At 41.1% G+C, this 19,867-nt stretch overlaps 2 protein-coding genes across 3 annotated transcripts in view; one reads left to right on the top strand and one right to left on the bottom strand.

Moving 5' to 3' along the window:
- The window catches only part of SLC49A4 (solute carrier family 49 member 4), a 75,385-nt gene extending 65,979 nt beyond the window's left edge, over nt 1-9,406 (bottom strand). The window contains exon 1 of the mRNA XM_005154064.3: nt 8,916-9,406. Coding sequence (XP_005154121.2) covers nt 8,916-9,273 — 358 coding nt within the window. The 5' untranslated portion in view covers nt 9,274-9,406. The remainder of the gene's footprint in view (nt 1-8,915) is intronic.
- HSPBAP1 (HSPB1 associated protein 1) overlaps nt 8,859-19,867 on the top strand; it is a 39,663-nt gene continuing 28,654 nt past the window's right edge. Inside the window, exon 1 of one of the 2 annotated variants that reach the window (XM_031053379.2) lies at nt 8,859-9,817. In XM_031053379.2, coding sequence (XP_030909239.1) covers nt 9,781-9,817 — 37 coding nt within the window. In that variant the 5' untranslated portion in view covers nt 8,859-9,780. The remainder of the gene's footprint in view (nt 9,818-19,867) is intronic. The other variant, XM_031053380.2, reaches the window with a different exon arrangement.

Genomic DNA, 19,867 nt, shown 5'->3' on the forward strand with positions numbered 1-19,867 from the left:
AACCAAATATTTTTGTTTGGCCATTCAGACTATAGATTTTCACAACACTGAACATTATTTCAGGACCTGCGCTACGCCCTGTCTACTTCTTCAGTTCTGAAAAGGCAACAAAATAACCCTGCTTTACATGGTTCCTTTTCCACAAGCAGGGGATTTCGTACCAGGAAAAAAAAAGGCAGAAAGTGGCAATCTAGAAAATATCCAGAGTTTAGTAACAAGTAATGAACCTCATTCCTGCATTCACTTCAGAGCTGTTTTTCACTCCTAAAACGCCACATTGAAAAACCTCCTAAAACAAATACCAGCCTAAAATAATGCATAAAATTTGTTTTGTTTAGGCAATGATAATGCTGTTGCTGGGATTTAGAAATCAATAAAGCTGTGTTAGTTCAGCTTTACCAAATTAAAATAGTCTTTATTAGTTCATACTTAGTTTCTTCTGATAGGAAATAAATAAATATCATATTAATTCCCTGAAGGAAACAAACTCATTATTCTTTAAAGAGATCAAATTCAGCTTTTGCAGGCCAAAACCTGGTCTACTCTTTTTTTATCTCTTCAATGTAGTTATAAACTAGTAGCTAGGAATTACAAACACAGTATAAACATACAGCTAGCAAAATTAATTCAATACAACTTTCCTAAGTACTTTACTACTTCCATAATAAAAATCTATGAGAAAAACCAGGGGACTTGGATAACAGGGGCATTATTGTTGTAATTTACGTTACAGAAGTCAGCACCTGCTACCTTTATGTACCACAGCTGCCACACTGTCAAAAACTTATATAAGGAAGAAACTTGGAAACATCTGAATGTTTTTAAAACTGCAAGGCAGTGGACAGTGTAACAGTATTTCTGTCCCCTTATACAAGGTTTTCCAGATGGGGAGACACACCAGAGAGCCACATTGAGCCCAGCATCCTGCTCACACCTCCAACACAAGGCCAGACACTGGTCACCATCAAACCCATGAAAGAAGGAACAGCCATCTTCCTCTGCATAAACAGCGCCTGGGGAACCCACAGGGAGCAGGTAGCCACGGCCCAGGGCACCCTGGGGAAGGGGAAGGAATACCCCCTCTGGGCAGCAAGAGGCACTGCCAGGTGGAGTTCAGAGGCTGCACTGTACGGATGCATAAGACCAGAATCTTGTTGAAGGTAAGCAAATATAAAAAAGGTCAACTGCATTCAAAGAGACTTCCCAGCTCCTGGTTTTAAAAGTGCTTCTCAAGCCAGTTCACAAAAGCTGTGTTCATTGATCCATAGCTAGGGTGCTGTGCAGGCAGCCCTGGAGGGGTGCAGGCACCCACCACCCCCATCATTTGCTTCTGGCTACCTAAGTCAGATTTACTACAACATCCTGATCCCTTAGCACCCGTTTCCCTTCGCCTCCTACTCATCTTTTCCCTCCAGCTTTCCCATCCCTACCACACCCTGTCCTGCAGCTCCAGATCTCATTTCTACATTCATGCCTCCTGTGTTTCACACACTACTTTGTCCCATACTCTCCCATTCTCTCTCTCCTCTTCCCACCTATTCAAAAGCATTTCTCACATTTGCTCTCACTCCTTAGAGTCCTGAGCTTCTCACACCCAACCTCTTCTCCTACTCCTCTCCACAAGCAGTTGTGGAGGGCAGAGGGAAATTAGAGTAGGACAAGATGTATATTGCACAACAGCAAGGAGACACCGACACGAAGCATGCTATACAGAAGGGGAAGCAGTCAGAGTAGGAAGAATTTGGGTCAAGAAAAGGTTATAAGAGGTAGTAAAAATACTTGTGCATATAACAGGGGAGGTATCAGTGCACAGCTGCCCTAGTATTTATACTCTCTGTAGCCAATTTCTAAAAGCTACTGTTGACAAAATATCTTCCTAGCTGTTGCTGTGTCCTGACCCAGTTCCAGAATGTTTAAGTGCTTTACCTCTGCTTGTGTTAGCAGCTGCATAATAAAAATAAGGGATCATACTTCATACTGGTAAATAATTCCCTACTCATCACTTTGTCAACATTAAGGTATAGCACGTTACATATCCCACATTCACTGTGCCTGTATGCTCAGTGTACCAAAGCCCCAAGATAACATTATCCTCGGATAACGCCACCATTACTATTCTCACATGAGCTACACAAACATGTTAGGATTTTACTTTCCACCATGAAAAGGTTATTTTAAATCCAGCATGCAGTTTCCTGATGCAGTTTCCTGCAGTTTCTTCAGTACCTGGTGTTTGAAACAGCTGTTCTAGCACCATTGCTGTAGCTGCAAAGAAGTGTGCAGGGTGTAAAGAGCACAGCAGTTGCACAAAGCATAGAGGCATATAGCGAGACGTCTTTAGCAACGAAGTGCAAAGCAGGGAAAGAAGGTGCTACCATCTAACAGGAAGAGCTAGCTCCAGAAGAAGACATCTGTCTACAGCCATGACTGGCGTTTTAAACTCAACCTGGCCCATTAGGAGGTATGGGAAGTGCTGCTAACAATCAAGCTAGTATGTTATGATAAATCATAGCTGCATCACCGTAATACAACTCATCAGAACCTAATTAAGCCACTCGATGTTGACAATCACTCAGTGTATCTCAAGTGGTCTTTTGAAGCATGCCTGACTTTGGGGACAGTGGGCCAATCAGTTCTCTAATGAGTCCTCACTTCTGCAAGCATGTGCACAAATGCTCTGTGGACTTTCATGTAGCCACAGTATATAAAATTAAGCAACAACAGCTAAGTTTGGTTCACTCTTCCTTCTTCTTTTCCTCTCATGTTACAGAGGAAAAGTATGTCTATCAAACACATACACGAGCAACTCATCAAAATTAGTTCTGTAAAATCAAGCTGATCAAATATCTGCTCCAGTGGGATTTACCTATATTCAGCTCTCTAATTGATTCTTTCATCTTTCCACATGAAAAACAACACTTCATCCCATTTCTTCCAAGATTTGTTAGCTTAGGAAAACTAACCCCTTTCATGGAACTTGATACGTGTGAATCAGTATCACTTATGAGAGAATGAAACAGGCATAGTTCATAGTATGCAGATGTCCACAGGATGAGAGAACAGTCTGGGGTAAACAGATAGCCCCCTTCAAATTTCTTTCCTGCTTGGTTGAAGTGCATCAATTGCTTGTTTTTCACCAAATATATACAGCTTTCACTTCAAACGAGTAGAGACATTCTCTACCCCCCACGCCCACCCCATTGTTTTTTTTTTAAACTGAAGCACTAAGTTCACTTGTAGCTTTCATTCAATTCAACAGAGCCTTCTGTTGCTCTCACTGGAATTAACACGACCTTTGTCTTTACATAAATGCTAAGGAGAATCAGTTGCTTATGATGAGACTACTCTGCAATTCCAGCAACATTTCAGTCAAGCACCAGAAATCACACTTTCCCTTCTCACTGGTTCCTTGGCATTCTGCCCACACCTTACATCTCTAAGTTTTCTTGTAGGTTGTACTAACCTACCAAAACCATAATGTCTGTATAAACCTTTTCTATTGTTGAAGTCTGTAAATCCTCTTAGCTTGATCTCACCAAATTATATTAGTTTTACAGCCTTACACTGAGTCTTATCTAAGACATCTTTAGCTGAGGCTCAGATTTATCAAACTGGTAATATTGAAATATTGGCCACATATCTTGCAGTCATGCATCTGTGATAAGAAAAGCCTGTTTCTGAGATCATGACAAAAAGGAGCTTAAAATGTGTTTCTTCGCCACAAGGTGAAAACTCAGATTTCAAAGATTCACAATTCACCTATTTTTGTCCTTCTGTTAACCAAACCTCCATGTGTTTATGATCACCTGGTACACAACAGAGCTATGAAGAGTTCCATTAAAAAATGCATCTTCTTGTCAGTGCCCTCAATTTATATTTATCACGTTGTCTGAGAGCCTGAATGACAGGCAAGGACCCTGACATGCCAAGCACAATGGAACCACTTAAAAGAAAGAGTCTAACACTCCATAGCTGAACATCGCAAGGGGAACCAAGTTTGCTTGAAGTAGTTTCCCTTCTGTCCCAGTGACTCCAGATGCAAGTTAAAGGAGTCTGAAGGTCCCCTGAAAGTAAAATCACTGTTTCTATGCTTGCAGAATAAAATTAAAATCTGGGAACTTTAAATATTAAAGCTGCTATGCAGAATTCTCCTTATCCATCATGTGTACATTATTTCATACAGAGAACTGTTATTAAAATAATTTTTATATTAGTAAAGCCCAATTTAGTATCCATACTCAATATTCATGACTATTTTGTCAGACTGTATCAAAGGATTTAACCTCAAAATTCCCAGATGGAAGAGATAAGACCTATCAAATGTCTCGGAGAAGAAACCAAGAAGCATGACTTAAGAGACAGCAAAGAAATCAAGAGTTTGATATTCTGGAAAGGAATAACTAGTCACACAAAAATAATCATGGCTTCAATAGACAAGCCAGTCTCCATTAAAAATCAAAATGTGATTATTGAAGTTTCCTCTCTACTTCGTAATTTAATCACTAGGGCAACAATGGTATGTAAATTTAGTTTCAGCAAAATAGTTACTAAGAGTGTCCCATGTGAGCATACATCATTTTATAAAACAGGACCAAAAAATAGATTGCATTTCTCTTTTACAAGTAATGTCACACTTCTTCAAACTCAATATAAAACTGTGCTCACTGTATTCCAAAAATTAATGAAAAATATCACCATTCTACTCAATTTGTTTAATGTAAATTATCATGAAGTCTTACATTCCTTGTTGCCTCTTCTTGCTTAAATGGGAACACAGTGAAGACAGCACTATATACTGCTTCTAGGTCTCAGTTTGTAACTATGAACTTAACTAATAAAAAACCCCAGCGAACCAGACCCACAGAAGTATGTAAGCCTTCAATTTCCAGTGAGAAACAGAAACATCCTAACAGTTCTGTACTCTTATATTTACAGTTCCCAGGAAATGAAACACTCAAGGCACAAAACATCCATAAACACTCAAGCATCATGTGACAAATTGTAGCTAATTTTAATCGTGTAAACAACAAGGGTCCGTGAAACAGCACAATGAAGTAATTTCCCATTTAATTTCAGTCTCATTGAATCTCTAAAGGTAATTATCACTTAAACAAGAACTCTCTAATCCTATTGCTTAAGAAAACACACCAGATAAACAAATGTGGCTGCATGGCACACTCCATTTTTTAACCTTCCTTCACTAAGAAACCAATCAAACAAGACAACACCTGTAATTCTAGTTATGGAAAAGGGTCTTCAAACCTACTTGAAAATGGTACATACTCAAAAATGAAACTCATGAACATAATTCCCAAGTTTCAACATGCACCCATCCCATATGGGAAAAGTTACAGATGCCACTGCTGTCCTTATTACAGCAACAAGCCAAGGAGCACAGAAAGTTTCCCCAGGCATCTAAAGAAAAGCATGCTAGTGGAAGAATCCATTCAGCTAGTGGAAGCTGGGAGGCAGAAACAGGGACAGGATTTACTCCCCAAAGAGGAATTTCCAGCTGTGATATGTGAGCCTCGCTATGTATCTGAGAACAAATGTATTTTTGAGAATGACAAGAGCTCAGAAAAAGTAAGAACTATCTTTCAATTTACACACCTTAGAGAAACACCAACTAAATCCAGGCTTCCTCCAGTGTCTCAAAGACCCTTTAAAATACAGTGTTAACACCCTTCAAAAAAGGTCTGCTCCTTGTGAGTCTGATCAGATATTCAAGCAAGATTTTTTTTGCATTTTACAGCCTTGTGAAGATTATCACTACCATCCTGATGAAAATTCACCCTCAATTTCTCAAAAAGAAGGAAAACCCTACAGATCCACAGGAACATGGGCTTAAGTCAACCAAGACTGTCATGATGCTTCTGACACCAACACCTATCGGAGTCCTTGGAGAAGGTGTACAGTTGCCTGTCGTATCTTCTGCAGAAATTCCCCAGGGACCCAAAAGTGACACCATCTACACACCTTGCCGAACCCATCAATTCCTCCCGTTCTCCAACTGCATTGCCTGTGACAACTGCAAACAGGCCTCCATGAAAAATTCAGGAGACACACTTGGCAGGCCAGGAGGGAAAAGGTCACAAAGGCCAAGAAACCCTTCAAGGTTAGAAAACAAAAACAAAACAAAAAAACCCAAACAATTTCTCCATCCTAGATGCCTTCTATACAGAACTGAAGAACAGATCATTTAGAGCTTATTTAGCAATCCTGTTACTAATAATAAACACTGCTGCCCTCAGAAGACCCCATGCTTCTCTGAGAACCTGTGATGAAATTGAATCATGGAGCCCAAGAAACACTTCTTCCAAGTAGGATTATGAACATGCAAATTGTTGAATATTTAATCGTTCAACTTCTAATTAGTTAAAAAGTAAATAAATAAATAGATAAATAGAACCAAACCACTGACCAAACCCTTATAAAGCAGTACTGTAATAAGAAGCAAATGCACAAACAATACAAAAGAAGTTTGGTATGGAAACAGATTCATATTTCGAACTATATAAATACTATATGCTACAATGATCATCTGCAAAACAAACAGACAAATGCTTTTGGACTTCATTTGAAGCATCGTAACACAAAATCAAACTTAGCTGCTATCAGGCAGCTACTCATCAGTTAGATATACCTCTGACTGAAGTATAGGACTATCTAATAAGGTAATCTCCCCTCAAATTCTGACATGCATCGTCTACAGTATCATGCATCTGATACATGCCAAGTTCTACATGTTGACACTTCACATTTTTTTCCTGACAGTTTCTTTACTAGCCAACTCCAATGACAGCTGATTGAAGACAGAGAGTAAATTGTGTCATTTCTCTATATTTTTCTGGTACAGAAACTAAATCCAGTGTAACAACAAGCATTTGTACTCCAAGCAAGTCAAACACTGTCCCTGCAAGATCAGACCTACACAACTTTACAGCTTCAAAACAGCAGCATTAGGCTCCTCCAGGAGCATGCACACTCCAAAGAGCAGATACCTTCCCACAATGTGCCTCCAGTGGAAATGTGCCACAGGGTAGAGCTGGTTAGCAATAGCTCTCCTCTTTGTTCCATGAGGAACTGAATGGCAGCATTCCACTGTCACTTCCAAAGCGAACAGTACCACATTCATTGTGGAATCATCCAGACTCAGAAAACAGCATGAAACACATCAGAGCCCCCACAAAATCTGCTGCTGTGCAAAGAAAATGCTCCAGAGCACTTAGGTACTCCTTACACATAAAGCCAATGAGCTAGATGCTTTATTGAGGCTAACAACCAGTCTTCCTCAACAAGGAAAGCAACAAAGCAAGAGCTAAGGGGTAGTTCACACCAATATCTTCAATGAACATGGAACTTAACAAAATAAAACAACCCAAAAAAAACACCCAAGCAATCAGTTGCAGTAATGAGGAAAATCTTGTACACATTCTCATTAATACAAGCCACATGGGAAACCATAAAATCCAGCAACCACATTACTAACCACACTAAGGAAACAACAAAACACTTATGTTTCTTCTCCCATGAGTTACTTTGAAACTTTTCCAGTATATTTTTGCATGGGTTGGGATCAACTTCATAGAAAATGAAGAAATAAAAATACAGACATAATTCTACAAGCACAGGTTCAAGTTTAGCTTTATTTCCTTCATACCATGGAAAGAGTAATTCTCTGCAATGTGCAAAACAAAACAACTTACTTTAATTTTAAGACAGCTAACAACACTATTACACAGCAGTCTAGACTGGCATTGTTGACTTAAAGTCTAATTGCTTGAGAGAAGGCAGGCTGTACAGCCACTATGACCTCATTTGGAGAATGTATTTTCAGCCCAACAGGTTGTATTCCTCCAACACCGCTTCAGCTTTAGGAACAGCAATTCCAATTTTGAGACATAAGCCTTCTCAGCTATAACTTTTCTCCCTGCCTGCCTTAAGTCTCCACTTTTCCCCTCCACGTAAATAAGCTATTAATTCCTAAATAAATGGAATGAGCAGCATTTAACATCAGGAACAAGGGTGTACAGACTCCTATCTCCTGTTTAGAGGCCTGTTTAAACAGGAATTAAAAGACTAAATGCTTCTAGGGGTTTAAGCTCAAACCTGCGGATACAAGTATCTGTCCTCATCAGAGTGATCCCTGGGGTGACCATAGATGAACTGCACAGGCGATGGGCAAGTTCTCTAGAGACAATCACCATTTTCAGAAGTTTGCTACAGCCTGAACACAAATTAGGCAACTCTTGTGATCACCTTCTGAAATGCTGAAGCGCAACTTCTGGTTTATGTTCTTTGTTTTACGTTCTCTGTTTTTGAACCTTCCTAGTGCAATTAAAAGCAAACCACTAACTTTGCGTGCAATCTGCTTTTAAAAATGAAGTATGTCTTTCAGGACACAATGGCTGTCACGAACACTGGCCTTTCTTGGTCCAAACACAGGTGTTTTACAGCTGATTACCAGAAAAACATGACCAACTCCAGGTCAAGCACCCGCACAGCAATGATTTGCTTGGAGGACATCTCCGGATCCACAGCTCAGCCACGAGGTAAAATGCCAGCATTCCTCTTAACTTTAGGAACAGCTTAAGCACCTTCGAGTGAAAAGCCTTTGATGTGCCTTTGAGCTGCGTACTGAAAATAGTACTCAAGATTCCTTTAAAGTATTAGTCATCGCCTTTTAAGACCAAGGCCAATAGCCCCGAGCGCAACTGGTGCCCCCGGGCAGGCGGCACCCTCTCCCTCGGCACCAGGACCTGGACGACGCCCCTCACCGAGGCGTCGCCAGGACAAGGGCAGGACCACGGCCATGGCACGACCACGAGCACAGCCACCGCGTCCCACCCGGTCCGGGGAAAGCCGCGGGAGCGGGAGTCCCGTGCCCCGGCCCAGCAGCCCCCGGCCCCGCTCACCCTTCTTGTCCATGAGCCACATGAAGAAGAAGCAGGGCGCGAACCCGATGGGCCCCCAGAAGACGAGCAAGGCGATGTCCCAGCCGCTAAAGCCGAAGGCCAGGCGGGCAGAGTTCTGGATAGGGCCCCAGCTGTTCCACACCAGGCCCTGCGCGAAGCCCAGCAGCGAGAACAGCAGCAGCACCAGCCACCGCCGCCCGTAGACGCGGCCTGCCAGCGGCGCCAGCCGCCGCACCGGCACTGCCGCCGGTACCCCCGCTGGACCCCGCGGCTGCGGCCGCCGCCGTGGCTGCTGCTGCTGTGGCGGCGGTGGCAGGAGGGGCTGCCGCTCCTCCGCGCTGCTCCAGCCTAAGCCCATCTGCGGGGGCGCTGACGGAGGCCCGCCGGGGACGGGGCCGGGAAAGGGACACCCACACTTCAGCCCCTAAGCGCGGCGGCGCTGCCCCGGCTCGGCACAGCCGCATGCGCGGTCGGGGAGGGCCGGCGGCCGCCTCCTTCCTCAGTCGGCGAGGGGAGGAGGGAAGCGGCTCCAGGGAGGAGAGCCGGGCCCGGCACCAGTGGGGAGTGCGGGGAGGGGAGCCCCTCGGGGAGTCAGCCGGGCCGTCACCCCGGGGGGATACGGAATCCGGGCACCAGGACAGGAGCGAGGGAACCGCCGCTGGGGGCAAGGGGCCGCTCTTGTGTCACCGGGGGGAACCCTTGCCTTGGGGCCGCTGTCAGCCCCGGCAGTCACGCTGCCACGGCGGCCCCGCCCCGCGCGGCAGAGCGCAACGGGCCGGGCCCGCTCCCGGGCCGGGGAGCGTTAAGGGGGGGCGGTGCCGAGGGGAGCCCTCTTGAGCCGCCCCGGAGGAAGAGCCGGAGGAGCATGGCGGAGGCACAGAGCCACCGTCCTGCCGCGCCGGGTAGGTGCCCCGCGCCCCTTCGCACACACCTAGCCGCGAAGGACACCGCTCCGCCCTGTCCCGGGCGCGGCATAGCGCAGCCCGGGCTCGGCAGTGCGCTGCGTCTGCAGGCCGCGGGCCGGCGGGCAGCAACGGAGGAGCCTGAGCGGGGCCTCCTTGCGTCTCCCTCAGCTCCTCCTCCCAAGCGTTCCTCTGTGGCGTGAGCCCGTCACCGTGGCGGTCGCAGAGGGCAGAGCTGGGCTGGTCTTCAGGAAGCGTGGGTGCCTTCCTGAAGGGAACCACCGAAGGCTTCTGAGGGTATCCGTCCCTTTAAAGGGAGAAGTAAATTGTTTTGTGTTGGGTGGATACAAATCAGCCATACTCCTACAAGGAAAAAATAGGAGGATTCTGCTATTAATAGCCTGCATTGAAATCCATTTTAAAATAATTCGGATGAATATACCATCATGTGGGTTACACTGAGCTCATTAAAAACTATTATAATTTAAATAAATTGAAGTATATATTCATTCCATGAGGTTGTGCAAGTATTTATCTGTATATCTACCATCTGCAGTTGTCATAAAATTAATGGCTCGTTTGCTGCAGAGTGCTCATCTTCCCTGAGAATAATAGATGTTTCAGTTTGGCTGGCTTAGGCATTCTGTCACAGAGTCTGGAAGTCGGCTTGATAAATGCCTCTGTGCCGAACTGGAGAGAGCAGCACAGTAGGATCCCTACAGGCTGGGTAGGTCCAGTGGCAATGTTGAAAATGTTGCTGTGCTGGGCAGCGAACAACTGAATTTCACATGTGGTGTCTACCCCACGGTTTTGCAGCCAAACCCATGCACTCCCATAAAATTCTTCGCAAAACATATGGACATTGTATTTTGTTTAGCTCACACAGCTCTATTTGCTAGACTGAGGTTCAAATTGGAAGTTGCACTAGAGGTGCAAAAAAGGAAGTTTGTACGAACTGAAATCAGCAGAACTATAATCAAAAAGAAATGAGATTTTGTCTAGGAAAGTTCAGAAATTCCCCAGGAAAAACAAAATTCATGCATAGTTAAATAACAGGGGACACACAATTACAAATTAAAATTCGAGCTTGCTGTGTACAACTGTAGGGATAAAAGTACAGTAAAAATAAAAGATAAGATTCGGATTTGGCCATGACCAAGGCATATTTCAGTAGTACTTTGGACTTCCAAGTAAAATTAATTCCCTGTTTACTAGATCTTTTTCATGCATTACCATCTCAGCACAGTTTAGCCTATGCCAAAATGCTCTTTCAATTTAAAATGGCTATGTTACTACCATAAGTGATTTGGTGGCATTGTGCCAAAGACAAAGTGCTGTCATTTGCAGAAGTAAACAAAGTGAAAAAATACTTCTCTTTGAACAGTTTCAATTAACTGTAGTAATTTGGGGGGTTGGGGCACTACAGGAAGGGGTTTCTTGGTTGTTCTTGGGCAGGAAATAAGTCAGGTAGGGCTTTGCAGTGTCCTTTTAACTGCAAAACTTGCCTCTTGCCTTCAGAGTAAAATGAAAACTTGAGTATAAACAGGATAACACTTTGATAACTTATTCAAGCACCTCATCTTATGATGGGTTTAAAGACATTTTGGCTCTTAACGTGGGTCAGCAAGAAAAATTTATGAGAAACAGTGTCAAAAGAAAGTAGCTGTCAAAATGGGCTCAGAAAAACTAGATGTGTTTATTGTTGACTTGATAATGATTTAAATAACTTATTTTAATTGCTTGATTTGAAATGACGCCATCTTTTCATAGCTTCACAACCCATATGTGTATCTTTCAGTCATGGCCTGACCTTTTCTATTCCAGCTATTTAATTAACACAGTGTAATATTCTGTGTGAATTATTCTTGTTTGCAGGATATGGTACAATTTAAATTTGTTGATGTAAAGGAGCAGTGCATTGTTGATAAATTGTTGGAAACCAAATTAGCTGTATCTTGCAGCTAGCTGATTGCATTATTTCACTCCTGGGTATAATACTTCTCTAAATATGCTAATTTCTCTTTGTGTGGTGACATTTTTACTGTTCTCATTACTGACATTTGTAATATTTGGGGTGGGGAAATCTTTTTTTGCTTTAACCTCATTATAATGTAGCTAAAGGTATTTTAATATTCTCAGAAAAAGTGCATATATATTCAGGCAAGTGGAAAGGTTGTTTTGTCTCCTGGCCCAGAACTTTCATGCATATAGCAGGACCTGATCCTAAATGGTGATACAGAAGCCCATCCAGTTACTAATTGCCCAACCATGGTAGCATATCTGTTAGGTGCCTCCATTTCAAACCTCAAAGTTTTCAAGGTGGTTGCATCTCTGTATTTGTGCCTATCTGCCTGTGTCTGGCCTAAAACTTTCTAGAATTCAGCTTAGGAGGAGTTGGTGGCCTGGAGCTCTGACAGACTAGTGAGGATGGATAAATATTACACAACTGAAGCTGTTATTGCTGCCAAATGCTCATCCCATCCCTGAGGCAGCCCTGGCTGATCCACTTAAGAGTTGGCACCTAGACTGTGCTGATTTAAGCCTGGCTTATTAAGATGAACTAACAGCTTTGACAGGTTTGTTATAACCTTGAGGCATCTGGAGAGTCTAGTGCAGCTTAAACATACCTATCATGTGGTGGTGGAGCTGAGCAGTTTAGGGGAGTACCCCCCCGTGGTGCAACCCCCAGTTCCTAGTGTATTAAGAAATGCCATTTGCTCTCCAGTCATCAGGTTTTAGAACAAGTTTGCTCTCCATGTGACTTTCTTCAGAGAGATTCAATGAACTTTCAGCATCCCCTTGTTTCTTACACCTCTTCCAGCAACTCCTAACATCACATGTACAGTCTTGTACTTTCTTGTGTCAACTCAGATCTTACAATCTGACAAGTAGCAATAGCATACCCTATGAAGGCTAGAAGCATTTTGGCACAAAACGGGCAGGACCCAAAATTCATTCAAAGATCCAAAAGTGACATTTAGCTCTAATTCTGAATATTCCTTCTAGCAACCAAAGAGTGGCCTGTTTTCCAGGAATTTCCCTCAACTCCAGACTTCAGCTGGAGTTGTGACAATGTAGTTTCAGAGCTGCCATAAAAAGCACTAGTGTAGCAGGGAGCTGGAATGGTTCTCTACACCCTGTCTTAAACAACATCTTTGAAGGTAAGCCTGTGAGGTGTGAGCAAGTCCCATTCTTCCCTCATCAAGTTTTGACATCCATTTCTTCTTAGCTACTTAGGAACAGGTTGCTCATGACCTGCTGTGTTTTGGGCTTTGTGTGGGCACCTTCCAATCTGTGCATTCAGTACCTTTCAGCATCTTTTCTTGCCTTTTTCTACTGAGCAGTAGGCAGACTTCCAGTTCTAACATCAGACAGCAGTTTCCTTGAACTTCAGCAGGATAATGGTTTTACAGTGCTTCTTTCTTTTTTTTAGTATCAACAAGAAACAAAAATACAGACACATCTTCAGCTTATGAAAGTTAAACAATTTAATTCTTAAATTCAAGTATCAATGTTATCCAATGGGCATGCATTATAGCTTTTGATTGCAGGCTGCGTATAGTCATGTTGCAAAGTGATCCTTGTAGCAGAGATGATTAAAAGTTTGTGGTAAGTCAGAGCCTGTTGTGAAGTCCTTTAGGGAGATCTGGGGTAGCTCCTTTTTCTTATGGAGTTTACCTTTGTGGTGGGCCAATGAAAGACATCTCAACATATTCCCTGTAGACTATGCTGTAGGTTCTTTACTGTAGCTCTCAAAAAGCATATGCAAAAGTTACACCTGTCTTGGGCTTTGAGTACCTTTAAAGCATTTTGTAATCCATTTCTGCTTGTTCTGCTATTCATCGCTTGCTTCATGATGAGCAGATTAAGACTGTATTTTGAGTAGGAGGTGGAAGTTGCATGGTATCTTTCATCCAAACTCATTTTGATGGCTACTTCCCTACCTCACTTGGACAGCCTTCAGGCTCATTGTCTTAGATATTTTAGGGATATTATGTTGGAGCTCCAAGCTCAGCAGACCACAGTCCCTATGTTGTTTCATTTTATTTAAAGTCAACATGTTTAAGTAACTGCAAACAACATCAGTGGAGTATTTTGCATCCTAGAGATTGGTTTCCCTGCATTCCTGAAAACTTGAGGATGGTGAAAAGTAATTGAGTCACATGAGGATGTTAGGCTTGAGTTGGGAAATAGGGTGAAAATCTCCAGCTGTCTCCTAGGGTGAGGACTGCCTCAGTGTAGATCTCATTTTCTCAGATACCAGCATGAACAGCTGGTCATATTGCTCTGGTAATGCTCTGTCCATCGAGTCTCTGGTGAATGTGATTTTTATTTCTTATCACACTGTGTCATTGTTCTTCTGTTGTCTTATGTCAAAACAGCAAGGAGTAACTTAATTATTGCTCTGATACAATTAATGGTATAGGCATTAAGAAGTTTGTTTCTGTTGGTCTGGCTAGTCCCACTTGGCTGTCATACTACAGGTATGCTGTGTGCTTTCCGAATGAGTCTTCTGTAGACCTGAATGTCTGAGTAGATGTTTGGGATCAGATCCCTACTGAAGATGTAGTGCTCACAAAATGTTGTTTGTCTGTGATTCTCTACTCTGTAATTCTGTACAGAAAGAAGAGGCTAAATTCATTATTTCTGTGTCTGTGCTTTTCTGAATGTAGGCATATATGATTTTAAGATTAAATTAGTCTATGCTTTGTGATCACAAAGACAAGATTCTCGGGGGTAGATACGGTAGCACAAGATTTTTATTTCCATTAGAGTATTTCAACAAGGTAAGGCAGTTCAGATGTCTTGGTATAAAAGTGCAACTTTAATCTTTGCAGTTTTACTGTTTTGCAGTAAAAAAAATCAGAAGCTCATTCTAAATTTCTAATTATGGGGTGTTTTTGAAGACAGTATATAGAAGACATTACTGCTTCTGATACTAATAGTGAATTAGTAAATGGTTGACAGAGTGACTTTAATGTTCAAAAGAAATCTGAAAATATTGAGACTCATCTACTGAGAGGACTTTTCCGGGTATGCTAATAGGTTGACAAGTACTGAGTTTTAGTATATCTTGCATATCGCAATAAGCTTCCAAAATTCAAACCAGCATCCCTACCATAGTTTCTTCTAAAATTAAAAGTCGCCTTCAGTCTCCAAAAGAGCAGGTGCAGCTGATTAGAGCAAGAGTTCATGCACATCTGAGTGGAGTCTTGGCCCTGCATCTTGGGCCTAGATCTTTTCTGATATTTAGCTCTTGGTGCTTGTAGATAAAGAAATTTTGCAGGCAGTTGTTATTCAGAAAGAAAAGCAAAATCTCTGGAATAGATGGTAACGATATGTTGACATCACTAGCAGCAGATTGTTGTATCATAAAGCTGTGAAAGATAAGCTTCTATGTAACAAGTTGTGCTTTTCCAGTAAAAAACTAGTTTCTTTTATGTTTTATATTTATATTAAAAATCAGAACTAACATTATGAATTTTTAAGGTTGCAAAATAAATTTGAAGAGCTTGGTAACTCACATTTTGGTGAGCTGTATTAAGTCAAATGTGTCTTTAACTCTACATTATGTCAAAGCAAGATTTTACACTCTTTATTTGAGTCCCAAGATTCAAAACATACACTTAACAGTTTTTCACAGACAGATTTCATGTTGCTGCGTGAGAACCTTTATAAACAGCAACTTGAAACAAAGGTTAAACTCACTTCTACTTGTTTTACCCATGTTGAAAGAAATGAAATTATGTAAACAATTGGAATATTAGCCATGGTTTTTTGTTTAATATTCATATGGTAATGCCAATCCCATAATCTAATACCCTGATTCTGCACATTGGTTTTTGTGCACTTCAGAAACTGTTCTAGAGGTTCATATGGTGGGTCTCTCTGTTTTCTTTCAGTGCAATAATTTGTTTAATTCAAAAGTACTTCTTTTATTATTTTAATGTATAATTTCATTTTGACAATTATACCTCTGACTCAGCATTAATCATCATTTGTATCTTGTGTATTATAATACTGAACAAAGTGGTGAATACTTCCATCATAACCCCTTTGTCAACCAATTTCAAAAGGCAGTTGTATTAATGACTATTTGTTACAGCAGCTTATGGGAAAAAGTTAGAATACTGTTGAGTATTTACTACAATAGCTTATGGGAAAAGGGAGTATTTTAGAACATTTCTGTTCTTTTGTTGCTGTCATTTTGAAGTTCTTGTCAGTCAAGTTTGCAGGATAGTGCAACAGTAAAGTCATAAATGGCTACAGGTTCTGACAGAGAATTTTATATGGTGCATTTATCAGTTTAAGAGTTGTACATTCATATTTACTACTAACAAGGAATAGAAAAAGAAATAGAAATAAACTCCACTTACAACTTAAACAGATTCTTTTTTTCTTAGAAATATAGTTGTTGATTCCCTTAATACATGAGTATTAAGTCTTGTATTAAATTTCCCACCTATTAGGAAATGTTGTGGGAAATATGTATCAATGCCAGTGGGGTATTGGGAAAAAAAGTGTTTGCTACTGAATTTCCTCAGCAGCAGGTTGGTATGGTTTACCACAAACAGACAGAAAGGTGGTATTGTAGCAGCCTAGCTTAAGGAAGAACAATCTCTCCTTTGGAGAAACTCTTATATCCTGGTGGAAGGTTTTTGGTCAAAAGTCATAGTGTTTTCCTTCAAAAGAAAATTAAATGCCATTTATCCAACATGCATTTATCTGCAGTTTTGTTGTGTTTCACTTTGCTTTTAGCAATTTTGACAAGAAGAAGATACAAAGTTCACTGGAAATACATTTAATATGACTTCTGTTGGTTGTACATCCTAATTTTCCTGAATTTGGGGGAGTGGGAGGGAAGGGGCTATTTCAAATGGTAGAAGATGTTGGCATGAGCTTTGAGGACAAGGGGGGAAAGAAAAACATTTCTACTAGTGGATACTGGAGGAGCTCAGATCATTCTCTATTGTTCAGTAGCTGAAAAGGGACACGACTGTCTTCTAAAAGTGCACTAGGGGACGGAAGGAGAAGTGGCAACAGGCAGAAGCTGGCCACTGTTTCAGGAAGAGCTTTCTAGGAAGAGCCCTAGGGGATTTCAGGAGGTATTTCATAAAGGTATGCTTGAGATAATACACTGTCATTTAGAGCATCAGTGGGAAGTCCCTCCCAGTGCTGTATTCTGGGTTCGGCTTCTTATTCCACCCCTAAGAAGTCTGACAACTGTTTCTGTTTCTTTATCAGAAGGACAGTTTGAGGTTTGAGGGCATAGCCCACACTCTTATCTTGCTTCATGTCTTGAGTCACTGAAGGCTTACTAGAAAAACTGTGAGATGCTTCAGCCCTACCACAAGAGGACAGGAAAATGAGTATAAATACAGGTTCTTTGGTCTGTTTCTTCTCTTTTGAAACTCCACTTCCATAACAGCAGATGCAGAGGGCAAGGAAGAGTGTGTTAACTTGAGGCTGCCAAAGTAAGCTTCAGGTGCCAGTCTTACCAGTGCAGACTGATCTGTGCAACTGTTAACTATCCGTTGGTAGCCGAAATATTTATGCAAATCTAGGTTAGATGCCCCCCGGCTATGCTGCATCTGCAGTATTGAGATTTCTGGAGTGAAAAATAATAGTAACAGCAATAACTGGTCGGGAAGTGATACCTAGATGTTCATGCGGTACATCCTGAAAACTACTCCTGTATATTTCAGATGCATTCTGTTTGCTCAAAGTAGGCTGATTATAGTGCATAACGTTGTAATCACATGCAGATTATTTAAAGTTGTTATTTAATATAGAGAGTTAATGTACTGTGAAATCATTAAGAATGACCTCCAAACCAAGTCATTTGTCTTTGGTTTGGGGAGTTTCCCCATCCTTTCCACTATCTTCTTTTTACCTACTCCTGTTTGTTGGATAGTTAAGATTATGGAGGTTAGTTGGTTTATTTAGTAACCTGGTTGCTCTGTATTAATGTATTCAAAATTCCAAATTTTGCTTTTAGCTTTTTCGATTTTTTTGTAAAGAAATAAGGATAATAAAGCATTACAGATTTCCAAGAAAAACAATTTCATGATTCTTATACCAAATACATTGCCAGGATTTCCTTGTACTCCCTCTTTCAGAAAATAATTTTAATACCTCTTAATTAAATCTCATATTTAAGCAGCAGGGTGTTTTGGCAGAAGCCAACTACCACACAATAATGAACTCTTATAATGTGCTAAATTATTTTAAATGAATGACAGTACGCTTAACTTTTTTAATGACAGTACATTTAACTTCTGAACACCTTTGATCGAGTCCACTTTTCGTCAGACTGCCTGCTGTGCTAAATTCTTTATTCCCAAATCCCACTCAGTTATTCAGAAAAATTGTTAATCAGAAACATGAAATTATTTTCTCTCTTACAAGCACAAAGTCTACTGGAAAGTACTTAGCCAATTCATTGCTTTTCTTTTACCTGCACTCAGTGCTGAGTCTGGATGTGTCTTCGTATTTGACAACACGTGTAAAGACAACTGGGGACCTTTGTTTTTTTTAATTGGAAGATCTCCATTTCACAATCCATTACCTTTCTACAGAACACCTACCTATTCCGCCAATTATATAAGCTGTCATGGTTACAAAACTCAAGCTAAAACTTGGTTTGGTGTTTCAGTTTCTGGTTGGATTCTATACATGCCTCGTGTAAAGTCAAAACATGTGGCACATTATTCCTGCTTCCTTTTGTACTGTGAAGGCACATCATTTGTTGAGCCTGATAGAGGAACTAATTTAAAGTATTCCTTTTCTCTTTCGGGTCAGAGTACAACTGAGAAAATGAAGACTCCTGTAGAGCTTTTCTTTCAAAGGGAATACACATTTCTATTCTCTCCTGCTACCTGATCTCATGTAGGAATTTGATATCTAATGCCCAAGATGTGCTACGGACGTTTTGTTTCTTTGCAACACTTTTTTTTTTTTAATACCTTTTACTGATAAACATATGTGTCCAAACTGTTTGCCCTTATACGTGCTATACAACCTCAGGTTTTGCCTATTATATCAGTTTCAGGTTAGGAAATACTGAGAAGCAAGAGCCTAGCTTATGGAGTCTCTGTGAAGCTATGATAATAACTAGGGACAAGATTATTATGATTTTACATTACACATTTTTCTGCTAATCTATCTTTCAAGAGATGTCTTCAGATACCTCTTTTAATTACTTTTTACCACTCCTACAGCATATAGTTCCATCAGAAATCTGTTGGTCATAAGCAGAGTTCTCCAAATTATCATAATACCTATTTGATAACAGAATATGGTATTTACCTTTCATTGTGTGCCTTTTCTTTAACAGGCATTTAGATATGCATGACAAATATGGAAAATAATTATGTCTAGCTGACTGCTGTTCTCATCAAGGTATACATAAAGCTGAATCAAGACACTTAAAGATTCTTCACACAAAGTCAGCAAGAATCCTCATTTGTCTTTGGAAAAAAACACTAATGTTCATTTATCTAATGCTTTACTTTTTCTGAAACATTTCAGACTTCACTGCTGGTTATATCATATGCATTGGATGTGATTATATATATGTCAGGAAAAGATATATACTCATTCAACATGTGATATATATACTCATTTCAAAGTGATTTTAATATTGTTTGAAGATAGGAATGATTAGCATCTTACTTAAACAGGCTGTTCTCTTTCATTGTTTCTAGTTTTTACAGGGGAATAGGTTTACAACTGAATAAACCATGATGACATGACAAAAAACCTCCAGCATATGTTCAGTAGAGTAGATATACTCAGATAGAATGTACCCTCAGCAAGTCTGCTGATGCTACAGAACTGGGAGGAGCAGATGGTACCCCAGAGTGCTGCACTGTCATTCAGAAGGATCTAGACAGGCTGGAGAGATGGGCAGAAAGGAACATGTTGAAATTCAACAGCCAAGTGTAGGGTCCTGCACCTGTGGAGGAGTCATCCCCTGCATCAGTACAGGCTGAGGGCTGATCTGCTGGAAGGTAGCTCTGTGGAGAGGGACCTGGGTATCCTGAGTGT

This window comes from Melopsittacus undulatus, chromosome 4, assembly GCF_012275295.1.
Source record: "Melopsittacus undulatus isolate bMelUnd1 chromosome 4, bMelUnd1.mat.Z, whole genome shotgun sequence".
Classification (NCBI taxonomy): Eukaryota; Metazoa; Chordata; class Aves; order Psittaciformes; family Psittaculidae; genus Melopsittacus; species Melopsittacus undulatus.